A 21,684-nucleotide genomic window follows, 5' to 3' on the forward strand; every position below is an offset into this window, starting at 1 on the left:
GGAGTGGGTGGGCCGGGAGGGAGTGGAGGAGGGTGAAGCCCGGGTGGGTGGGGGGTCAGGGCGAGGCTGCGCATGCGCGGTGGCTGCCAGTGGAGGGAGGAGGGAGGGACACGCGCGGCAGGCGAAGATGGCGGAGCTGCAGCAGCTGCTGGAGGAGGAGGTCCCCGCGGCGCGGGCCGCGCTCCTGGAGAGCCACGGCAACCTGCAGCGAGTCGCCGACTACTGCGAGGGCAACTACGTGACGGTGAGATGGCGCCCACAGCGACGACGAGAAGGAGGGCAGTGGGGAGAGGGATGAGAGAGGGGTAGGAAGGGTGGGAGGCCCCCGCCAATCTGGAGTCCTGTGGGTTCTGGGCTGGGCCAGGAAGGGGAAGAGGTGGTGAGGTGAAGGTGGTCGGTGGTGGTGGTGGACGAGGAGGAGGTGGAAGAGATTGAGGTGTCGTGATAGGTGAGTTCATGACGGGAAGTGAATGTTGAAGCGAGAGGCGGTGTTAAAAGAAGAGGTGGAAGTTGGATTAAGTGGTGATGGTGGTGGTAGAGGAGGTGGTCGAGATGGAGATGTAGGGGAGTGTTGGATGTAGGTGATGGAGGAGGTGGGCGAGATGGAGATGTGGGGAGTGTTGGATGTAGATGATGGAGGAGGTGGGCGAGATGGAGATGCAGGGAGTGTTGGATGTAGATGATGGAGGAGGAGGTGGGCGAGATGGAGATGTAGGGGAGTGTTGGATGTAGTTGATGGAGGAGGTGGGCGAGATGGAGATGTAGGGAGTGTTGGATGTAGATGATGGAGGAGGTGGGCGAGATGGAGATGTAGGGGGAGTGTTGGATGTAGTTGATGGAGGAGGAGGTGGGCGAGATGGAGATGTAGGGAGTGTTGGATGTAGATGATGGAGGAGGAGGTGGTCGAGATGGAGATGTGGGGAGTGTTGGATGTAGGTGATGGAGGAGGTGGGCGAGATGGAGATGTGGGGAGTGTTGGATGTAGTTGATGGAGGAGGAGGTGGGCGAGATGGAGATGTGGGGAGTGTTGGATGTAGATGATGGAGGAGGAGGTGGTCGAGATGGAGATGTGGGGAGTGTTGGATGTAGGTGATGGAGGAGGTGGGCGAGATGGAGATGTGGGGAGTGTTGGATGTAGTTGATGGAGGAGGAGGTGGGCGAGATGGAGATGTGGGGAGTGTTGGATGTAGATGATGGAGGAGGTGGTCTAGATGGAGATGTAGGGAGTGTTGGATGTAGATGATGGAGGAGGTGGTCTAGATGGAGATGTGGAGGTGATGTAGATGATGGAGGAGGGTCTAGATTCAGATGCGGGAGTGTTGGATGTAGATGATGGAGGAGGTGGGCGAGATGGAGATGTAGGGGGAGTGTTGGATGTAGATGATGGAGGAGGTGGGCGAGATGGAGATGTGGGGAGTGTTGGATGTAGATGATGGAGGAGGTGGGCGAGATGGAGATGTGGGGAGTGTTGGATGTAGATGATGGAGGAGGTGGGCGAGATGGAGATGTGGGGAGTGTTGGATGTAGATGATGGAGGAGAGGTGGGCGAGATGGAGATGTGGGGAGTGTTGGATGTAGATGATGGAGGAGGTGGTGGTCGAGAAGTGTGAGGAGACGTGAGAGTTGATAGGAGCGGCGGTAGATGACGGTCAGGTGGTGGAAGTGAAAAAGTGAAGGAAGATTAATCGGAGGATGTCGGAAATACGTCGAGGATGTCAATGTGAAGAGTGATGCTGATGTGTTAGGTGGTGGTGTTGATACAAAATAATTGAGTTCATAGCGATGTTGAATGTGAAACGTTACTGTTTATAAAACTGATGCCAACATTGATACGGGTGTGGATCAATGAAGTTGGTGATTATACATTTGGCAGTGCCCTTGGAAGGCTTTGATAAAGATGACTTTAATGAATAACATGTTTATGGTTGATGAGGTTGATAACATAGCTGTTGCTGACAGTGAACGTGATGATGGTGTTGATTAAGTTGATTATGATGATTACTGCACTGTTGTGTTCAGGCCAGCGGCTCTTAATTACGTGGGCTGTTGGCGGCTGGGAAGCACTGCATTTTCGTGACGAGGATGTTTATGTTTCTGCCAAAGCCCACGGGTGCGCAAGCCCGAGTGAGTGGGGAGGAGTTGGCAGCAGGGGTCGGGGAGGTGGTTGTTCGTGAGGAGAGGACGTCACGAGACTCACAATTCTCCGAGGATGAGAGTTTGCTTCTTCGCTGCCCCATCTTCTTGTTGACACGCAGAGGCCCGTGCAGCTAAGGTCGCAGAGTCGAAACTGGGATGGCTTGATTTTCAGAATCAGGCCAGCTCTCTACCCTGATTTAACCTCCCTTTTTTCAATCACGATGAATTGCAGTCTCTTTTGTGAATACAAGTCGTGTTGCATGATGATCCAACTTCATATTTATGCAGATTCTACATACATTATAACACATTGAGTGATTTGGAGGTCAGTGTTGTGTGTAGTACATGAAGAAAAAGCCATAGATAATCGCTGAGTGAGTAAATCATTGAAGGTTTATGAGGATACGTCTCACGTGGCCCATGTTTCTAGGCACAATTTGTCGTGCTTAACCTGAAGTTATGGAAATGTGCATATCTCCTTAGTCACGTAATCACTTCCATGTCCTTCCACTTTGTCAGGCCCCAGATAAGCGGCAAGCGCTTGAGGAGACCAAGGCGTACACTACTCAGTCCCTGGCCAGCGTCGCCTACCAGATCAACACGCTCGCCAACAATGTGCTCCAGATGCTGGACATCCAGGCTTCACAGCTCGGCAAGATGGAGTCGGCAATCAACCACATCTCACAGGTACGGCTACTTAACCACGGGGTCCCTGTAACATGTATCTTTAGACTTTCCTGAGTTTGTGCTTCTAAGTTTTTTCCCAAAAAATATGCCAGTGACTAAATCACCAAATCACCCAGAATGCTGTCAATCTCGTGAGATCTCTGAAGGCCAACATGGTTGCGTCTGGATAGTGCTTGGATGGTTGATCACCATGCGTAGCAGGTTGTTAAAGACTGGCTGGGCTATGTGGTGATAAGTGGAATGCTGTGCAGGGAAATCCATTGTTGTGCTATACATCTATGTGCCCCAGATTCACAAACCCATCCTGATCAATACAGTAAAGTATGGTCAAAGTAACTGGTGCAGTTCATAATTTACTTTATTGTACATTAATACTTACACCTGGTATGCCTTGTTTTGTTCGTTGGTGTTTGTTAGTTGCTGATTTGCAATAAGTATAACTTTTGTGTGCGTATGCATGCGTGTGTCTGGTTCCTCTTATTTTGCTGCCACAGTTGAGATTGTGCTGAAATCATCTACTTCGTAGGGTTCATTCTGGTGCAGCAGCAGCTGTTATAAAATTACTTTTTCCGATTGCTTTTCATAGGCTATAGAGTAATGTGAATAAGGGGTTTTACATTGACGATAATTACACTGTTGTAATTTACAATAAGTGAAACATGTATTATGTAAAAGGAAAGGCAATGTATAATTTATGATATGTATATTAGCTAAAGCACAAGCGGTTGGAATTAAACTATTTAAAGGAAGGTTTGATCATTCAATTGCTCTTCAGTACAATTGGGCAACATTTATGAAGAATGCTTTTGGCCAGGGAATCCACGTGTACCATAACGTTTTAATATAATTCAGCCATCTCGTTTAAACTTGCTTCTATTTCCAATCCAATTTGTTCGTGAGAGTACTTTGTAATGGCTATGCACCCATTAATGCTATTTTTGGACTTGTGTTAACATTTTTCAATGTTGTTTCGCAGTGGAAAATCCTATGTTTTGTTTACTCTATACTCTTTGGTTCTTTCGTTAAAGTCACGTAGGGAGACAAAATAATAGATCATGACGTTTCGATCGCCACACAAGCAATCATCTTCAGGTGGGAGAGAGAAACAGGCTGCTGAAACAAGTCCTATATAGAGCCGAGGGGATGTTTACTCATAAACCAGTTTGAAAAGTCACTTGTTGAGAAACTACTAGTTTGAATGCAATGCATCCAACTATGTAAATACAAACACTTATATCCAAATCTCAATAAAGTAGAAAGAGTCCTTGCAAATTTCTTAGATTAAAAAAACACAGGATGTGAAACAATACAATGGTTGCCACTGGAAGGAAGCTTGTTTTCCATTTCGAGCCCTGGGATTTATGAATTAGGGGCCAGGATACAGACACTGATGTTGCCTTTTCTAGAAGGGCATGTTTAGTTGTTTTGTGAAGTTGGTGTACCCTCAGGTTGGAGTGCACACAACGCTACAACCTAGGAGGTGTTATCCAAATGTATAAGAAGCCGAATATATGCAGACAACTGTCTTGTGATCGTTCATCAGCAAGAGCCAATCCACTGCTGGATGAAGGGCTCCCCCATGCCATTACTATCTCCCGTGATCTTGCTAAGTAATAAAACATTTTTATTTTATCTGATAAGGCCCACTGAACTATATAGCTCTTTTTTAGAAGTGATTTGACCGCAAATGATAGCTTCACGAAGTGGCTTATATGAAAATGTATACCAGCCAAATACTGTAATGTGGAGGGAAAAACCGGAGGACCCAGAGAAAAATCCGTGTGACCACGGGGAGAACATGCAAACTCTAATTATATGAGCGTCAGGGTCGTGATGGAACCCACGACCTGTTGAAGTAGTTAACATCTCGCCAACGTGGGGACCCAAGTTATGTAATAAGCAATACGTCGTGAGGCCAGAGAGGTAGAGTAGACAAGAGATGGAGACAGTACTGTAAGATATCATGGGACCCGATGAGAATTAAATAAAAAAATGTCAAAGTATGACAACTATGAGCAGTAAATAACTCTGCATGACTCTCACTGGGTGGGGTTCTTTTGATTTAAACAAAGTATTTTTTACTGAATAGTAGGTTTGTAAAGATGCATCAATTTATGGATACATTTTTAATACGAAGATTCGCATTACCTGCATTGAGTCGTTTTGGTGACAATTTATGGGGGGGGGGGGGGGTTATTAATGCACGTGATATTATTATGACATGCTGGTGTGACATTTAAATCGATCTCTAGTGAACAAAACTCCAAACGAAACATTCATTAAATGAGAACTCGTACCATCGTGAAAAATACAGATCTGTGCATTTTCTAATGACTTGCACTGTCCGTGCTTTTGCGCTTGACCAAGCAAGCACCAATTTAAAAGAAAAACATCACCTTTCATCCTGGTGATGAAAAACATATTACTTTCTTTAATAATTGTATACATTTTCTATTACAGCTCTTTTTAAATATGTATTGCTATAAATCGTTCAAAAAGAGGGGTGGTTTTGTTGAAATTAAATTTGATGTCGAAGTTGTGTACAAATGGGGGAATCAATGCATTGTGTATGTGAGGATAAATTATAGGAACATAAAATGAGTCGGTGCAATTTTTCGTTGGATGATCCTATATATTGGAATTGACTTTTACGCACCTTGTGAGGTTTTAGTTATTTTTGTCACGTCCCAAGAAGACCTATAACGTGATGACGTCATCTTGCTCTATTTAAGACCGGAAGCAGGTAGATTGCTTCACTATTCTGTCAAATCGCCCGATGATGCTGGATGTAATTACCAGTGAAACATCGCATTCATATTGTAAAGGTTTTGGATTTACTCTCCAACACACCGGTGGGCTGAAGTAGTAAATAATTGGCGCGTTGTTTACGTGACAAACCATACTGGCTGTGTCGGGTGGTGGAGAGTTACGGCACATTTATACTTATGTGATCTAACCCAAAAACCTTTATTATGAATAATATTGGTCGCGAAAGCTTAAGTGCTAAACGGTTAAGGTTTTACAAAAATTGTCGTGTGCAATCGTGTTTCCAATTTATATTTACCTTTAAACACAATGGGTTTTTTCAATAGCATTATTGCTGCAGTAATACGATAGTTAAATAGTTTTTCATTGTCTTTAAATCGCGCACTGTTGAGTTTTTTTCCAGCGAGAAGAACAAGTTTCATGAAGGCAGTGACTCCTGAGTATGAAAACGTATCTGTTAATTAATCAATCAGAAAACGTCTTACAATTATATAAAAACACAATAAGTGATTTTCTATTCATTGTTATAATTGATATTGTAATCACGCTTTCTCACGAATATCTTTAGTTAGATACTACAAGCTCAGGAAGGACCTCGAGTGATGCAGGGAATGTACATATATCATGTATTATAACAGCATGCATCATGTCCTGCATTGTCTCATTACTATCCTATTTGACACATGAGATAGTCCATGGACATTGGGGTGCATTAAATATACTTGTAAAATGCAACTCTTGCCACAAAGGATGCACTTGGAGTAGACTGCATTAATATGAATAAATAATCACCTCCTAATGCATAGTTATTGCTGCAAACGCGTGTGTTCTGTTGATATTTGCATTGACATTACTTCCTCCAAAGGAGTGGGGAAATATGTAGGTTAAGAATTGGAAACAGATACTGTTTTTAGTTACTTTGCATATGGGAAGCAGAAGAATGTCACTGCGTGTACCGGACTACTGTACTGACAAATAAAATATTCAGCAGACTGCATAACCTTGGAAATACTCTTGATTTAATGGTACACACTGTAAAAGTGTTCACGTTGTAAAACAATTGAGATGAAAAAAATATTCCAGTTGTGATGCTTTTTTTTTACGAAGTTCACCCTGGACGGTGACTGCACATGTAGATTTGGGTGCCACGGTGGCGAGAAGTTAACTACACCTCTCCTGGTATGCAGGAAATCGTGGGTTCGATCCCGGCCCTGACGCCTGTATATATGGAGTTTGCATGTTCTCTCCGTGGTCGTGTGGACTTATCTCCGGATCCTCCGGTTTTTCCCTCCACATTTAGACATGCATTTCGAGTATTTAGCTGCTATACATTTCCACGTGATGAGCCATTTCGTTGAGCTATCATTTGTGGCCAGATCACTTCTTAAAAAGAGACCTTACCTGGTAAAAGAAAAAATAGTCTATAGTTTAAATAATTTTATAGTTTACATTTCATCTGCTGGTTTTATACCACATTTTGTCCAGTACATGTCCATTTTGGACCTGGTTCTGCATTTCCCCAGCCATGTAGTCTGGTACAAGGATGCCTCATGCTGTACAAATGCAAATCAACTTGGCCATCTCTACCGATGTCAGTCTCCCATAGCAACATGTACTATTGGCCAAGGAGCTGTAAAAATGGGTCTTCTTTCACAGAAGACACTGTTTGCTTGACTATTTACATAAGCCTATACTGTAATTTCTTTTATATGTTCCACGTTAAATGTTATTTATCCGTATGTACTAAAAACTGCTTCTGCAAAGTTGTTTTGAACTTTTTCATTATGATGCTTTATACAGTATATGTATTGTTTTATGCTATTCGGCAATGGCCATACAGTTGTACTTGCAGTGTAACCAATGGGCTTTGCAGAAACAACTTATTGAGTAGAGTTTGTTTCATGCCCATATAATGGATGTGATATTATGGTTCATAACATGTTGATAAACAGTTTTTTTTATTAAGGAACCGTTCAGTATTGAATTAAGTTTGCCAAATAGGACATTCATACAATGTCTTAAGTTCAGTAAATATGTAATCGATGAAATTACTTCCAACAGTTTACGATTCAAATATTTATATAGCAGACACATTCTAAAACAACAGTATGCACAGAATGTTTATATAGCAGACATATTATAAAACCACAGTATTCACAGAATTAAATATACATTTATCAGGAGTGATCTTAAATGTTTTAACATCTATTGTACAGTAATACCACGATTTACATTTCCCCCTTTCGCAAATACATTGTCACGTTATTAATACCACTACCTGATTTGCGTCGCCTCAACCAACACTTACGTCGCTGACAGCATCGTCCATCCTTTCTCGTACCCGTCGCCTTAGCCTTTGCTTCCACCTACCCTGCACACAAACCGCTTTGCGGTAAATCCCCCCCCCCTTCTCTCTCCCCCCCTGCAGCTGACCTCTCCAGTGCTGCTGCGGTGGTCCACTTTACTCCAGTGACCCGGGTGCTGCTGCGGGTCCATTTTTCTGCCCCGCCTCCTTTCCCCTCAACTTCTCTCTCCTCCCCTGATGCAGAGGCCTATATAACCTCGTGCCACGGCAGATCTCTCGCCTACTTCAGCAGTTTTTTCTTGCTGTGGTTGTCCCACCTGATGACGATCGTCATCTATCGTGATCTATTATTTTTCTATCTACGTGAGTTTACCGAAAGAACCAAAGAGGATGGATTCCTGTAGTCACAAAAGCTTCAAATCAAGATTGATGGGATATTGCTGTCATAATATACCGTTGTCTTTTTTTAAGTACTTTTAAGTTTAGGTTATTCTATTTAATTATGTTTGACTCAACGTGTTTCAGTCTCAACATTTCATTCCAAGCAATTGTGATCACACCATTATCATCACTAACCATAACTTAACCCACTGCTGGATGAAGGCTTCCCCAAGGTGTTGCCTGCCTCACAATCGCGGGATGTAATAAACAACTGCATGTGAACTCACTTCATCACTGTCTCCTCGGTGCATTTCCTTTTGAGCGAGTACCCACCCTTGGCTACCACTCTATCATTCTTGACTATCGGCCATCATCTCTAACGGTGTGCTGCCGAAACCCACTGACTTTTCTTAACGGTTAAAATTAACGTCCTTAGCCTCCACATATTCTCTAATTCGTGTTCCAATTTCTGTCTCAAAATGTAATTCCAGGCATGCATCTGTCATGCTTCATTGCACACCTTTAATCTATTCTCTATTTTTCCTTCATGTCAATATTTCTGATCCATATGTCATAATGGATAATACGCATTGGTAAAAAATACGATAACTGTAATCAGGTGTCTATATTGCTGTTTATTCCCGTGGATGTAAACTATCGTATATGAATGACACCTTTTGTCTTGCAGACGGTGGGCATCCACAAAGAAAAGGTGGCCCGGCGTGAGATCGGCATTCTGACCACCAACAAGAACACAACACGCACACACAAGATCCTGGCACCCGTCAACCCCGAGCGACCTGTGCGCTATGTGCGCAAGCCACTGGACTTCAACGTGTTGGATGACATCGGCCACGGCATGAAGGTAATAAGTGGAATGAGCCCTCGGCCTAGCTTGTGTGTAGCACTGGCTTTGGTAGGTGCATGTTTTGTGGTGCACTCAAGCTGCATGACGAATTTTGAATTCATGAAGTAAACAGTTCAATGTCATGGGGGACATTACTGGATGTTTTTGCAACTCATACATAGTGTTAGAAATTTAAGTAGGAAATAATGTGGTGATTGTGTTGCCTGACCTTTTTCGGTCGAATAATTTAATGTTGCAGACATTTTGGTAAAAGCATATAATGTGTATTTGATAAATTGTAATATATTTCTTCGTTTAGTTTTCTATTCTGCGTATGATTGTTTAACTGGGTAGTGAAAATGATGTGTCAGTGCTGCTCAATGGCCTCTGGCTCGAATGTAATAAGTATAACCCGTAAAAACAAAGTTTTTCACTCTAAATCCTTTATATGCGTGGCGGCCAGAGTCCTCTCGTCCTCTGGCTTGAGGTGGCTGCCACCTATGGGTCAGATGATTGTTTGCAGTATTAAACAATTGGTAATTAAGTATTTAATTTGTTTTCCCTAAACAGTGTAAAATTTTGGAAAAATTTTTTCACGAACATTAATTGTCTCGCACAACGAGTCTGTGTGCAAAATGTCAGCTCGATTGGATCACGGGAAGTGGGTTAAAAAAGGACCGAAAGGTTTGCACGGTCGTAAGCAAGCAAGCACGCAAGCAAGCGAACTTAATATAAAGAATTTTAAAATGGCTGATAAACTGTGCGTGAGCATACAAGTTGCAGTTTGCATTTGAATCCTGCACGTTTCTTTTAACTGTTAAAGTAGAACATTAGTGGTTGTATATGTAAGAGGGCAAGAAGATGGTTTTAAACATTATTATAAACTGATTACAGGCAGTCGACGGGTAACAGAAGGGTTAGGTCCCCAAGAACGATCCATAACACAAATTTTCCATATGTCAGAAACTGAACAATTTGCTCCCCAAATCAAGATAAAATCCCATATGCTAATTAGTGCCTCCCCTACCCGATTACTAGTTTGTTTTCTCTCAGCACTGTATTGCGCTGTCGTCCGTTTTCTATCGCTGCCTGTATCTTATCACTGTAGGTACGCCCTGTACTTCCTATGATTCTTGAATTTCATCAAATATCTACCCTAATACTACCCATAATTAAACTAATGGAACATATACTCTATCCAATTGCTTATGAATACCACAAAACATTTTTATATTAATTGTTTACAGAAAGCAGTCACTTCCGAATGTTCGTTTACCGTGCATTAGGCTAGGCCTAGACTTCTCCGATCGCTTTTGGCTGAGACCATAAGCAGTCGAAGTGTAATTTTGGTAAATGAAGTACATAGAATAAATAATTCATGAAATAAACTTAAAATGAAGAAAACTAGCAATAGAAACATGGGAAAAAGAGTTCTAAGCATAGAAACATTTTTAAATTGCTACGAAAGGAAAATTATTTCGTAATACTACAAAAAAAATTCCATTTACCCGAATTCTCGTGAGGCTCAGGCTCGGTGAAGGCAGCATTTTGGTGGAGCAAGGTGTAAGGGCGGGGCTTATGCCTCGCTCCGCGGTATTCATCCGCAACCTCACCGTGCTGCACTATTGACGCTTGGTAACTAACGCAAATATTTTCGCATATTTTTTTACATGATTTATGGAAGCATTTCCATAAGGTCGGATTTCCGTGAGTCGGGTCTTCCGCAACCCAGGGACTTGCTGTATATTTTTCTACAGTCATTGTCTTTCCTGCCATTTTCATTACGATTTTCATTTGTTTAAACCATGACAGCTGGCATTTGTCTTGTATGGAATACATTGGTATATAATAATAGCCGATGTGTGTAACATGAATAGAATTACTTTACCAAATTCTCACTGCTGAGTCCGAATAATACATACTTTTCAGTGATGTAATATTTGTGTCTTTGATGAAAAAAAATATGCACTCACAAGATGGTCTGTCAAACTACCTGTCTGGTTTTTCATGTAAAAATTTAAGGTCAATGGTTCTCAAACTCTAGTTTCCTCTTAAGTTAACACACGTGTAGATTGTTTTAGTATAACAGAAGTGTCGGCTAAGGTGGGTTTATGAGCAGAGTTATCAGACATTAAATGACAACATATTGAGTGTCTCTGTTACAACGCTTTTAGAAAGCCATTGGAAAACATACATTACCACGTTGTTTGTGGACGATGTTTAAATGGCAGTAAATATGTATTTCAAAGGAAAACAATATAAATAACACTTTATTGCACATTTACTCATTCAGCTGTTGTGTGTCTCCATGGTGTTACCTAAAAGTGATCATTTAAAATGTATATTGAATCGACTCTAAAAAAGACAAGCCATCGTGTAAATCAAACCTCACTCCATAAAATGTGTTGCCTTAACTGCATGCAGATTTATAGATAAGTTATATTTTGCTTCTATTTTTATTTTCTGCTTTGCGCAAAGTGGCTTCTGAAGGCTAAGGTAAGAAATCAAATACCGTATTCTGTTTGTGCTGTGTAAGTGTATTGTGCTGTGTTGTGTAAGGTCCGTTTAATTTGCGGGCCATGCAGTTGTTTTTGTGATGATTATCGCAAGCACTGTGGTGTGAGCTTGCTGCGCATATAGGCTGTGCTCAGTTTTGGGTGTGCCTTTGTTGCAGCAGGGAAACAACCCCAACGGAAGGACCAGCAGTATTTCCCGGAGCACACCGCCCACTCAAAAACCTCCCAGCCCTCCTTCAGTCAGCAGAGGAACCATTGGGTACGAGGTCACACTTTTATTTCTTTATTTAGTTGTAATTCGAGAATTTTTACATGGGCAGGGATGTGAAATACAATTGCATGCTCTATTGTCATGCCGTTAATCTAATATTTCATGTATTGTACCAGGGCTGTTGAAAACTATTGCATGTTGTGTTTTAAACTATTGCCATACATTGCAATGTGATTTTTAGAAAACAGGGAAAAACTAATAGTTATGTGAATAATACCAATGTGTGTTTATCACTTTCATATTCTAGGAAATCATATTTGTACAAGCAGTGGATAAAACTTCGCATTATCCTCCTGTCAGTTTCCAGTGCTACTCATGTTCTCGTGTCCGGAGCAAATCTAAGCCCCCATTATCGTCGTTATGAATTGGACGGTCTATATTGGTTTTTGTGTGTGTGGGCGGTCTGCCTTCAGATGTTCGGAATTTTGTCTATTCAAAAACAAAGCTTGTGAACTGAGGAGTGGTTTTTAATGTACAGTACGGTAAGTAACTAAATGCCCTTGAAATGCTCTAAAATTTACCATTTGGGATGGATAATCATGCAGATCAACAATTGAGAATACAACTGAAAAATGTGTAAGAGTATATTTACCAAAGGCAGTTATTTATGGCACACTGGGATCAAACTTATAAAATAAAGAGGTGAACAAGAGAAGAGTACTTTTTAAAAACTTAACTTAATATTATAAGTCATGTACCAGTATGTCTAAAGGGAAACATCTTAAATCACTGCATATTACCTACTGTGAGATGGACAAGAGAATGCAACAAAAGCTAACATCTGTGCAAAGAAGCACAGAGGCACTTGCTTGGAATTCCATAGACATTGGCAAAGCAAGACAATGCAATTTAAAATGCACGGTGTTATGAACGACGTGGTCACAGCTTTTACATGAAGATGAGGTGAACATGTTTAAAATGGATATATAATGCGGATAGCCCTCAAAAAGGATAGGGACACAAAACATACTTTTCCCACTATTAAAGCATGAGCCGCTCAAGTATAAAAACTGTTGCAATGCCTCCACCTACTTTACAATCAGACATCACGCAGAGCACTGATTGCTTTTGATTGCTGCATTCAACTTTACAGTGGCTCAGACATCAAGGATTGAAACGTCAATCCCGAGTAACCTTTCCAACTCGTATAATCTGACAAAATAGCTATTATAACATCCATTTGAAATGAATTGTAAGGAATGATTTATGAATAGAACAAAGAAGGTTGCAAAATTGGGCTAAAGATAAATATGAGCAAAACAAACGTTTTTTGCAAGAAGTTGGAGATACAACTGTAAAACACACCATATATGAATATCTAAGACAAATGGTGACAGAGAATGGGGAGAATAATGAAGAGATAAAGAGGTGAGCAGGAACACAATGGAATGCTTTTGGAAAATGTTATTTGATAATGAGAAGGGTTTTTTTTACAAAAAGCTGAAATGTGTGCAAAGTAGCATGGGGAGGTGCAAGTTCGGAATTAGACTGAGAAACAGAGGGAACGTGTAGATTAGAGAACAAATGCAAATTAGAGACATCACATTGACATCTATGATCTTGGGCAATCCACATAGCTAGAAGAGATTATAGTCAGTCGTCGAAAATGGCAGTGGCAGCCAAAAGAGGACACGCCCGAGAAACATCCACCCCTGAGATGGAAATATATAATTTTATTATGTTCAAGTGCGAGATTAATTGTCGTATTGCAGCATTGGATTGACGATTGTCGATGATTGATTGTTTATTCATCATCTTACGATGACAAATTATTAATTTCATACTTTATGTTTCTCAAAGAAACTGTGCCCCTTTTATTGACATTAAACATACTGTGTATTTTTTGTGTGAAACAAATCATTCTATCAATGTTGTACACCATGAGTCATACAGGTAAACATTTATTGGCCAGTTCAACTGCTGACAAATTATTATATTTTATGCCTTGTTTGTAGAAATTATTCGTTTTTGTTGGTTAATTGTGTCATTGCTATTAAAAAAGGAAATATTTTTCTCAGAGATATTGCATTCTACAACTTATTCCCATTGTAAAACAAATACAGTATATATCAATTCTGTTGTTTTATGAGGCTGGACAGGCACACTACTGAAAATTAAACACATTTTCCAAATAATCTTGAAATATTGCATGAGATTGAAAGGAACTTTGGTTTATTTTTACTTGCTGGTGCATTTGTGCATGAAACTAACTGCTGCTTCCTTCTCTATCACCTGCTTGGCATGACACGGGTGCCTTGACTTGCCTGCTGCAATGCAGGACTCTGGGACGCAAGGGGTATGTAGGGTTATGTCGTCTTCATTGATTGCCTGCTTTAATTCACTTCCCCTTTCCTTAAAAGTCAAATCTGTGATTGAAGTGCATTTTTATTTATCCATTGTTTAAGAAACTATTTTGCTGGCGTTTAGTGTCTACTTATCTTCTTTCATCCCCTCATTCCTTGATTAAGGATAGAAAATATTTTCATGTTAAATACAGCTGCACTTTGCTTGCAGTTTCACTGCTGATGTTGAGGGCATTCTCTCTCGAAGCCGATGATGCGGAATGGCTCTGTCTAGTGGGTCCACCGGGAGGCACTGGCAGGGGTGAGGGGTCAGTTCTCTGCTCTTGGTTCTGCAGAAGGAGCTCTCCCTACCGGACTCTGGAGCCGGTTCGGCCGCCAGCTCTGCCTAACGATTACACAGCCAGCCCGGGTTGGGGGCCTCCAGCTTCTCAGCAGCAGCACCTACAGAGCCCTGCACGTACTGCTTCCCTCAACCAAAGGGCTCGAACATACAGGTAGTGAGGGATAGGAGACAGACTTCCTGTTGGCAGGAAGAATGTTAGTGCCGTTGAAATTTGAGCATCTTTTTGTACGAGAAAAAATGGCCAGGGTTTTTGAGCGGTAAGTTTTTCTTGTGCTGGGTAATTGCTTGGTTGCTTAATATCTGCTTTATTAACCTCTTGTTTTAAACCATGCTTCATTTGCTTTTGATTTTTCTGCAGTTGTGGTACTAACATGTGCAGGATGATTATAAAAAAGGGATTTTGTTTAGGTGCCCCTTAATCCAGCAAGGAGCCCTACTCTGATATTTTAAAGTTTTAAATAATTTGAAAAATGTTCCTGTATTATATGCATTAATGATCGTTTTAATGTTGCAGCTGAATATGGCGCTGTTGTATTTAAACCGTTTAATATTCTTATATAATGATGTTTATTCCTTCCTGTGGGCATCAGTGGCAGCAGTGGAGGCAGCCGGAGCGGAGGCAGCCGGGAGAATAGTGGCAGCGGCAGCGTGGGCATTCCCATCCCTGTGCCCCCACCCTCCATACCAAGTGTCTTCAGCCAAGGTCTTTTCATGACTGCCCTCCTCGCTGTCTGCACAAATCTATCCTGGCATCATTGATGGACTTTGCAATGCATCTGTCTGTTTAATCAGTGCATATTCCTGCTATACTATATGGATCAGATACATGGACGTTGACAAGTAAAATAAAATAATAGCTGAAACGTGGCCATGGCATGAATAGGTTCATGCTTGTAATTAACATTTTGAAATAGCGGAACATACATCGCAAAACATACAAAAGTTAGAAACATAATTGACGTATAACAAACGTTAGTGTGCTTGGTTGGACCCATCACAAGAAGGGATGATGACTGGTGGTCGAGACTAATGATGGAGTGGTGGCCAAAGGTGCGAACATGCCTAAGAGAATGTCTACATGGAGATGGACCTATTAAATAAGTTTGTGCAGGAGCTTGGCCAAGAGAGAAAATGTGAGTCTTGGAGGCTGTTATCCAGCAGTGAATATATCATGGATGGTAATGATGAATTCATCTCGATGCACATTACAGAAAATGCCCAAGGGTTCAAAATTATGCTAACCAATGGGGATGCTTATGTTAACCTATTCTTTCTTTTAAAGCTGACCACTTAAGTAAATACTTTTCTATTACTGTGTCATATGATAAGAAAAAAAACCTCGCTGCACATAGATCATATTTCGTGTTACCAAGGACATTTTTACCTCTTCGTTTTATTTCACATCCGAGCAGTGGCCAATATAAATAAATACATAAACACACAAACATCTGTGTGTGTGCTGTTGTAGCAAAGTGCATCCAGTATAATAAATATATCGTTCTGATTTATGCACCATTACTCTACATTCTTTTAATCACACTTGAGAAGCAACAGATTGGAAGTCGTGACAGTACTTTGAAGACATTGCATGGAGCTGAATGCCCTAAAACCGGCTTCATCACGTGCTGAAATAATTCTGTGCTGCTATTTATACTGTACTCACCACTGTATTATTAAACATGTCTAGAGTGCTTCCACTCCATTAAACTATTGTTTATTCTTGAAATGCTAATTTGACTCGAAAACACACTTGACGATTCCTGTAATTAAATTGTGGTATTGTCTTTGAGTGATGTAGTAATTATTGCTTTCATAATTATCGCCAATGTTTGTCAGCCAAAGTACTTGTATGTATATTAAAGCATGTTTAACTCTAATTCGTTATATCTTGCAGCAAAATTGTATGTGTAACATGGGCAGTATAGCCACCTGTCTTCTTGTGTATTTAAAGTAGTCTTCAGATTATCAGATGGAGTGTCTGTGTACAAGTATCTTACTGGTTTGAGCATGTGCCTAACCACTCAATTTTAAGCAATATTCTACGCATGAGGCATGCGTAATTGTATTTGACATTAGCAGTGGTTTTCAGTGGCCCACTAACATCTCTGCATGTTTGTCGCATGTTCACATTTGATTGCATAGGTCCACCTACTTCCTCTTACCCGCCACCACCTTCCCCCATGCCTGCTGACGTTTACAACAATTCTTTTCCCCCTCCAGCCCCACCACTTTCAGGTAAGCTTCACTTACATCTTGAGAGCAAATCGTGCCTCTTTTTTGTGTTTTCAGTTATTCCAGCTGTTTGGCATTAATGTCAAAACCCCCAACTCAATTTAAAGCCAGTGATATTGAAAGCCTTGTGGACTGGAGATCGTATTGGTGTCAACTATCCAACCAGTTATGGGTGATGTTTATTTACATTTTACGTGATTATTTTTTATATAAGTGGGTTATCTCCAGGTTCTTTCATGCTAAAATACTTAGATAAATTGGCCCAAGATGCCAAGCAGGTTGTTTATGGAAAAGTTGCAAGGCGCAGTGAGGATCCCCAGGTAAATAAGGAACATCAAGGTTACAGTGGCTGACAAGGTTTACTTATTCCAAGTGCAAGTTAATCATTGGATGGTAATACGTTGTGATATGCTTTGATTTGAGCAAATTTTCAATTATCGTACAAAACAATTGCATGTTGGAAAACCGAGGTGAATGTTGCTAGATCTTTAGGTGAATGCTTGTGTTGATATTTTGAGCTGTATCAGTAGCTCTAAGCTTGTGAGATTTAACACAAGTTTCTTTTGGCTGCCAGCATCCATTGGTGTGCCAGCCCCACCTCCTCCCCCTCCCATGTTTGGTAAGATCAGGCTTCATGAATGTAGTACTGACCATTTCTGTCTTGCTACTAATCTAACAATGGGCGTAGCCAGTGGTAATAAAACATGACGATGTGTTGGCTTATTTAGAAGAAGAGCATTTTTGCCTAAAAAACGAAACTGCACTGCCAACCAGTCAAATGGTAATTCATGCACATTCTGTGTGCACATTATTGATGTCTAGCTATGCCCTGTGAACGCTTGCTTCTGAATTCATCATCAGGCTGAAAATAGTGATGGCAAATGCTTGTGTTGCTTGTGTCAAGGCTACTTGTTGCCTCAAACATGGACATTGGTATTGAACGGTCGTCAACTTGCTGTAGTTGCTGTCCTGTTTTAATACTAATCCTTACATGGAAGTAAACATAACTTAGCAGTGACGTGTAAGAGGAACTTGAAGTGAATGAATACAGTGAATATGAATGGGCTGCTGGAAGCTGTATTGTCGGGATTTTGCAGCTGGGCCCGGTTCCCAATACAACTCCATGCCAAGGCAGATGACGCGGAATAACTCGGCCACGTCCATCAGCTCAGGAGGCTCGCGCCGTCCCCCATCCGTTACCTCCCAGTCCTCACAACTCAATGGCGGCCCCTTCTACAGCCACAACCCCAGTAGGTGGCACTTAGAGCACTCCTCCCCTGCCCTCCCGCCAGAGGGAGCACACCCACGACGGAACCCTTAACCTTCATATAAAATGTGTTACTTTGGCCTCGTATTACCATAGTTTAACGTGGTTTGGAATGATTTTGAAGCGGAGGCTTAGAATAAAAATACAAAGCTTGACTTCATAATTCACATGCATATGTGTGTCTGGTTTTGAGATTTTATCTGATAAAGTCTAGTTTTACTGATCAAGCAATATTGCGCCTGCCTTCTGTCGCTTTTGTCAAATATTTTTTCAGGCAATGGATCATTTTCTACTGCTTTACAGCTAATTGCAAATGTACTGCTTTGTGTTTGTCCTTATCAGTGTCACATGCGCCACCCCCTCCGCCAATGCCCCAGCTCACCCCACAGATTCCCCTCACGGGCTTTGTGGCCCGCATGCAGGAGAACAGTAAGTGGTCATAATTGAGGGCACCTTAAAAATTATGCTTTATATTTAGGGCTTTGCTTTATGTTTGTGCGATTTATTTCAGTGAATTATGTTTCTTTCTTACTAATTGATTCACTTCACCCAGTGATTACAATGTTATGTAATTTGCTTTAACTGGCAGTTATGGCAGCATGTGAAGAGCTCACTAATGTCATCTCTTTTTTATAAAGTTGCAGACAGCCCAACACAAGCATTGCCTCCGCCCCCGGATGATCTGGTGGGCTTTGGCTCTGGGGGCGATGACTCGCTACTGCCTCCACCACCCCCCATCGACTACGACGAAGAAGCCTCTGTGGTGCAATACTCGGACCCCTATGCAGACGGGGATCCCGAATGGGCACCCAAAATCTACATTGAGAAGGGTGAATATTCACTGTGCACACACTGAACAACGCAGAATTGACAACTTCGTTAAAAAGCAAGCATATGCTGTTGGTCACACTCATTATCCTCACTCTTTTTGTGTTTCCTAGTGGTGGCAGTGTATGACTACGTCCAGGACAAGGATGATGAGCTGAGCTTTCACGAGGGCTCCATTCATCTATGTGGTCAGGAAAAACGATGACGGCTGGTACGAGGGTGCCACCAATGGCCACACAGGGCTCTTCCCCGGCAACTACGTGGAGCCCATAATGCACTACGCTGACTAGCACGTTGGTCCTCCTATCTGCTGTGCGCCAAGACAACACCTCGGCATTCCCACCGATGCGCAGGCGGTGCTGGAATTTCTAAATGTGGTTAGAGACCATCTACATCAATAAAGGTCAATTCAGCATCTCTTACACAGTAAAAGAGCACAAATGGTAATGGAGGTCCAAAGTTTGCATTTTTGTTAATTAATGCGTTTAACAGAATCTACCACTAGATGTAAGACATGTTCTTGGTAGTTTAAATGCCTACAACGTACATGCAAGCAGCTTAAATTGTTTTATACTAGAAAGGGTGGCTTGGTATCTTATCTGGTGTGGAAGTTTTACTGTTGAATGTGAGATTTGTGAATATTCTATCCAACTGTTCCAGTGCACTGTGTCAGTATTGACATATGCTAAAACCTGTGGTTAATCAGACAGGGTCTGAATTATTAGTTTTTAACATCAAACAGCTTTATACTGTATTGGGTTGGGGCATTTTTTTATACTGCCACTTCTGAAAGTCAACATGAGATATGTGTTCTTAATCTATTGGCTGAAACAGCCACAGACATGCTTACACTGGTGCCATTAGCAATACATAATTTTGGTAAAAATGTATTGGTGGGTTTTTAATTAACAGGGTGCAAACTAAACCAAAGCCGAGTTTATTTGTAAATGTATTCTTAAGTGCTAAAAATATTGGCATGTGTATGACATTTAGCTTACATGGCTTTATAAGTAAAATGGAGAACTCATTTGAACAGTGAAATTGTAGATTTGAAGCTTTCGTGACTGCAGGAATCCATACTCTTTGGTTCTTTTTTATACCTACGTGACTTTACCGAAAGAACCAAAGAGTAGTGAAATTGTATTATTGTAATAATTTTTAACTCATCGTGTGCAGGTCAAACCCAACCGATGTGCTTGTCTGTGGCCTTATATCATTAGCCTCACTGCAAAACCACTTAGCAAGGCACAATACAAATGGAATTTTAAATAATGGGATTTATTCCTCTGGGGCATTGAGGATTAAATTAAATTCAAATGTATTGGTTGTGAAATGTATGGAAGACAAATTGTTACTCTTGTTTTAACATGCTAACTGATGTGGCAAGAATACTACTTAATATAGTGGGATCAGTAATGTTTTGCTATTTTCTAACAACTAGGTGATTAAACTGGTAAGTGTTATTCACAATAACATTCTTAGGACACTTAAAATTATAAACTGGATTTAGTGGCAGCTGAGCTGTTTAGGCAGTTCCATGTATTTGTATTGCAATCAGTTACGTTGGAGGCACATTGCTTTTAATTCCTGTTCTTTAACATTGGCAATGCAGGCAGTACACACCTCGCATTCTCTCCAGCAGTCAGTGGGTGGAAAAAGTGCATCTTTCAGGCAAAAGAAAACGTGCATTTCAAACAAACTCAAGACAATTTATCATTGTCATCGAGATTGACTGAAGTGTTCTTTATGCCTTAATTACCATATACTCTAAGAGTCTAGAGCAGGGGTCTGCAACCAAAATAACAAGTAATTTTTTTCCGTTTAGGTAAAAAAACCTCTTTCAAGAACCACAATGCGTGTGAATACTTAGACGGTCCTTAAAGAGCGGCATGTGGTTTCAGAGCCACGGTTTGCCGAACCCTGGTCTAGAGCCTACATTGCTGGTGGATTTGTGTACAGTCCATGTATGGAGTGTTGTGGTCTGAGCAGGATACCGGATTTGAACCATATGCTACTTTCATGAAAAAGCATTTCGGTTGTGTTTTTTTTTTATGTTGTATTCATCAAGAGAATCCAGATTATAATTTTTAGTACACTTAACATTTTTTTGTAATGAGTTTCAGAATCATTACAGTTTGTAATTAATACAATCAGTTATGGATATGTTCCAGTGTGTTTTGTAAATCTTTGTATACTTTTATCAATAGCACTCTTGTAGAACGGATGACAGTATTTTCTGTGTATAGATTATATAGTCTTACACTTAAAATGTGGGGCCAGCTGAAATATCAACTCGACAAATAATTATCATTCAGAGAAAAAACTTTCGTCACATTGCAATGCAAAAATTGCATTGTGTTCAATACACTGTATGCACATGGGGCTTTTTTTCCACAGTTGTAACATTGTAACTTACATGAAGAATTGCATGGCCTATCGTGGTTGGAATTGATGGAAAATAAGGGATTAAAAATGGCAGTGCTTTGGCCGCTATTGGAAGCCTCTGGAATAAAAAGTGTGTTGTTGAAACATCGGTTTATTTGGCATGTACTTTTTATTTTGAACATGTAGTGATGGAGAGAGATGTATTGCGAGAAATGTATCGACTAATGTGACAATATAGCCATGCCTTTATCATGCTGAGTTGTGTACATTGTTACTGCTGTGGAAATGCATTATTTTCATACATATTGAGGTGTATAACTCTTGGCTTTGAATCTGCATGTTTAATCCCTATGCATTTTCTGGATTTGTGTACATACTATGTACATACATTTCCGAATAAAATACAATTAAGAACGG

At 40.9% G+C, this 21,684-nt stretch overlaps 1 protein-coding gene across 1 annotated transcript; it reads left to right on the forward strand.

Moving 5' to 3' along the window:
• Nucleotides 1–90: 90 nt before the first annotated feature.
• LOC133345103 (abl interactor 1-like) lies at nt 91–21,684 on the forward strand. The gene is given in 14 exon segments (XM_061555581.1): nt 91–244; nt 2,656–2,823; nt 8,964–9,140; nt 11,800–11,897; nt 14,188–14,205; nt 14,548–14,706; nt 15,146–15,258; nt 16,698–16,790; nt 17,362–17,406; nt 17,885–18,037; nt 18,397–18,483; nt 18,693–18,884; nt 18,996–19,060; nt 19,062–21,684. Coding segments are annotated over 14 exon segments (1,596 nt in total). The 5' UTR covers nt 91–127; the 3' UTR covers nt 19,173–21,684.

Source organism: Lethenteron reissneri, chromosome 21 (assembly GCF_015708825.2).
Source record: "Lethenteron reissneri isolate LAM-NWPU_2019-01 chromosome 21, ASM1570882v1, whole genome shotgun sequence".
Taxonomy (NCBI): Eukaryota; Metazoa; Chordata; class Hyperoartia; order Petromyzontiformes; family Petromyzontidae; genus Lethenteron; species Lethenteron reissneri.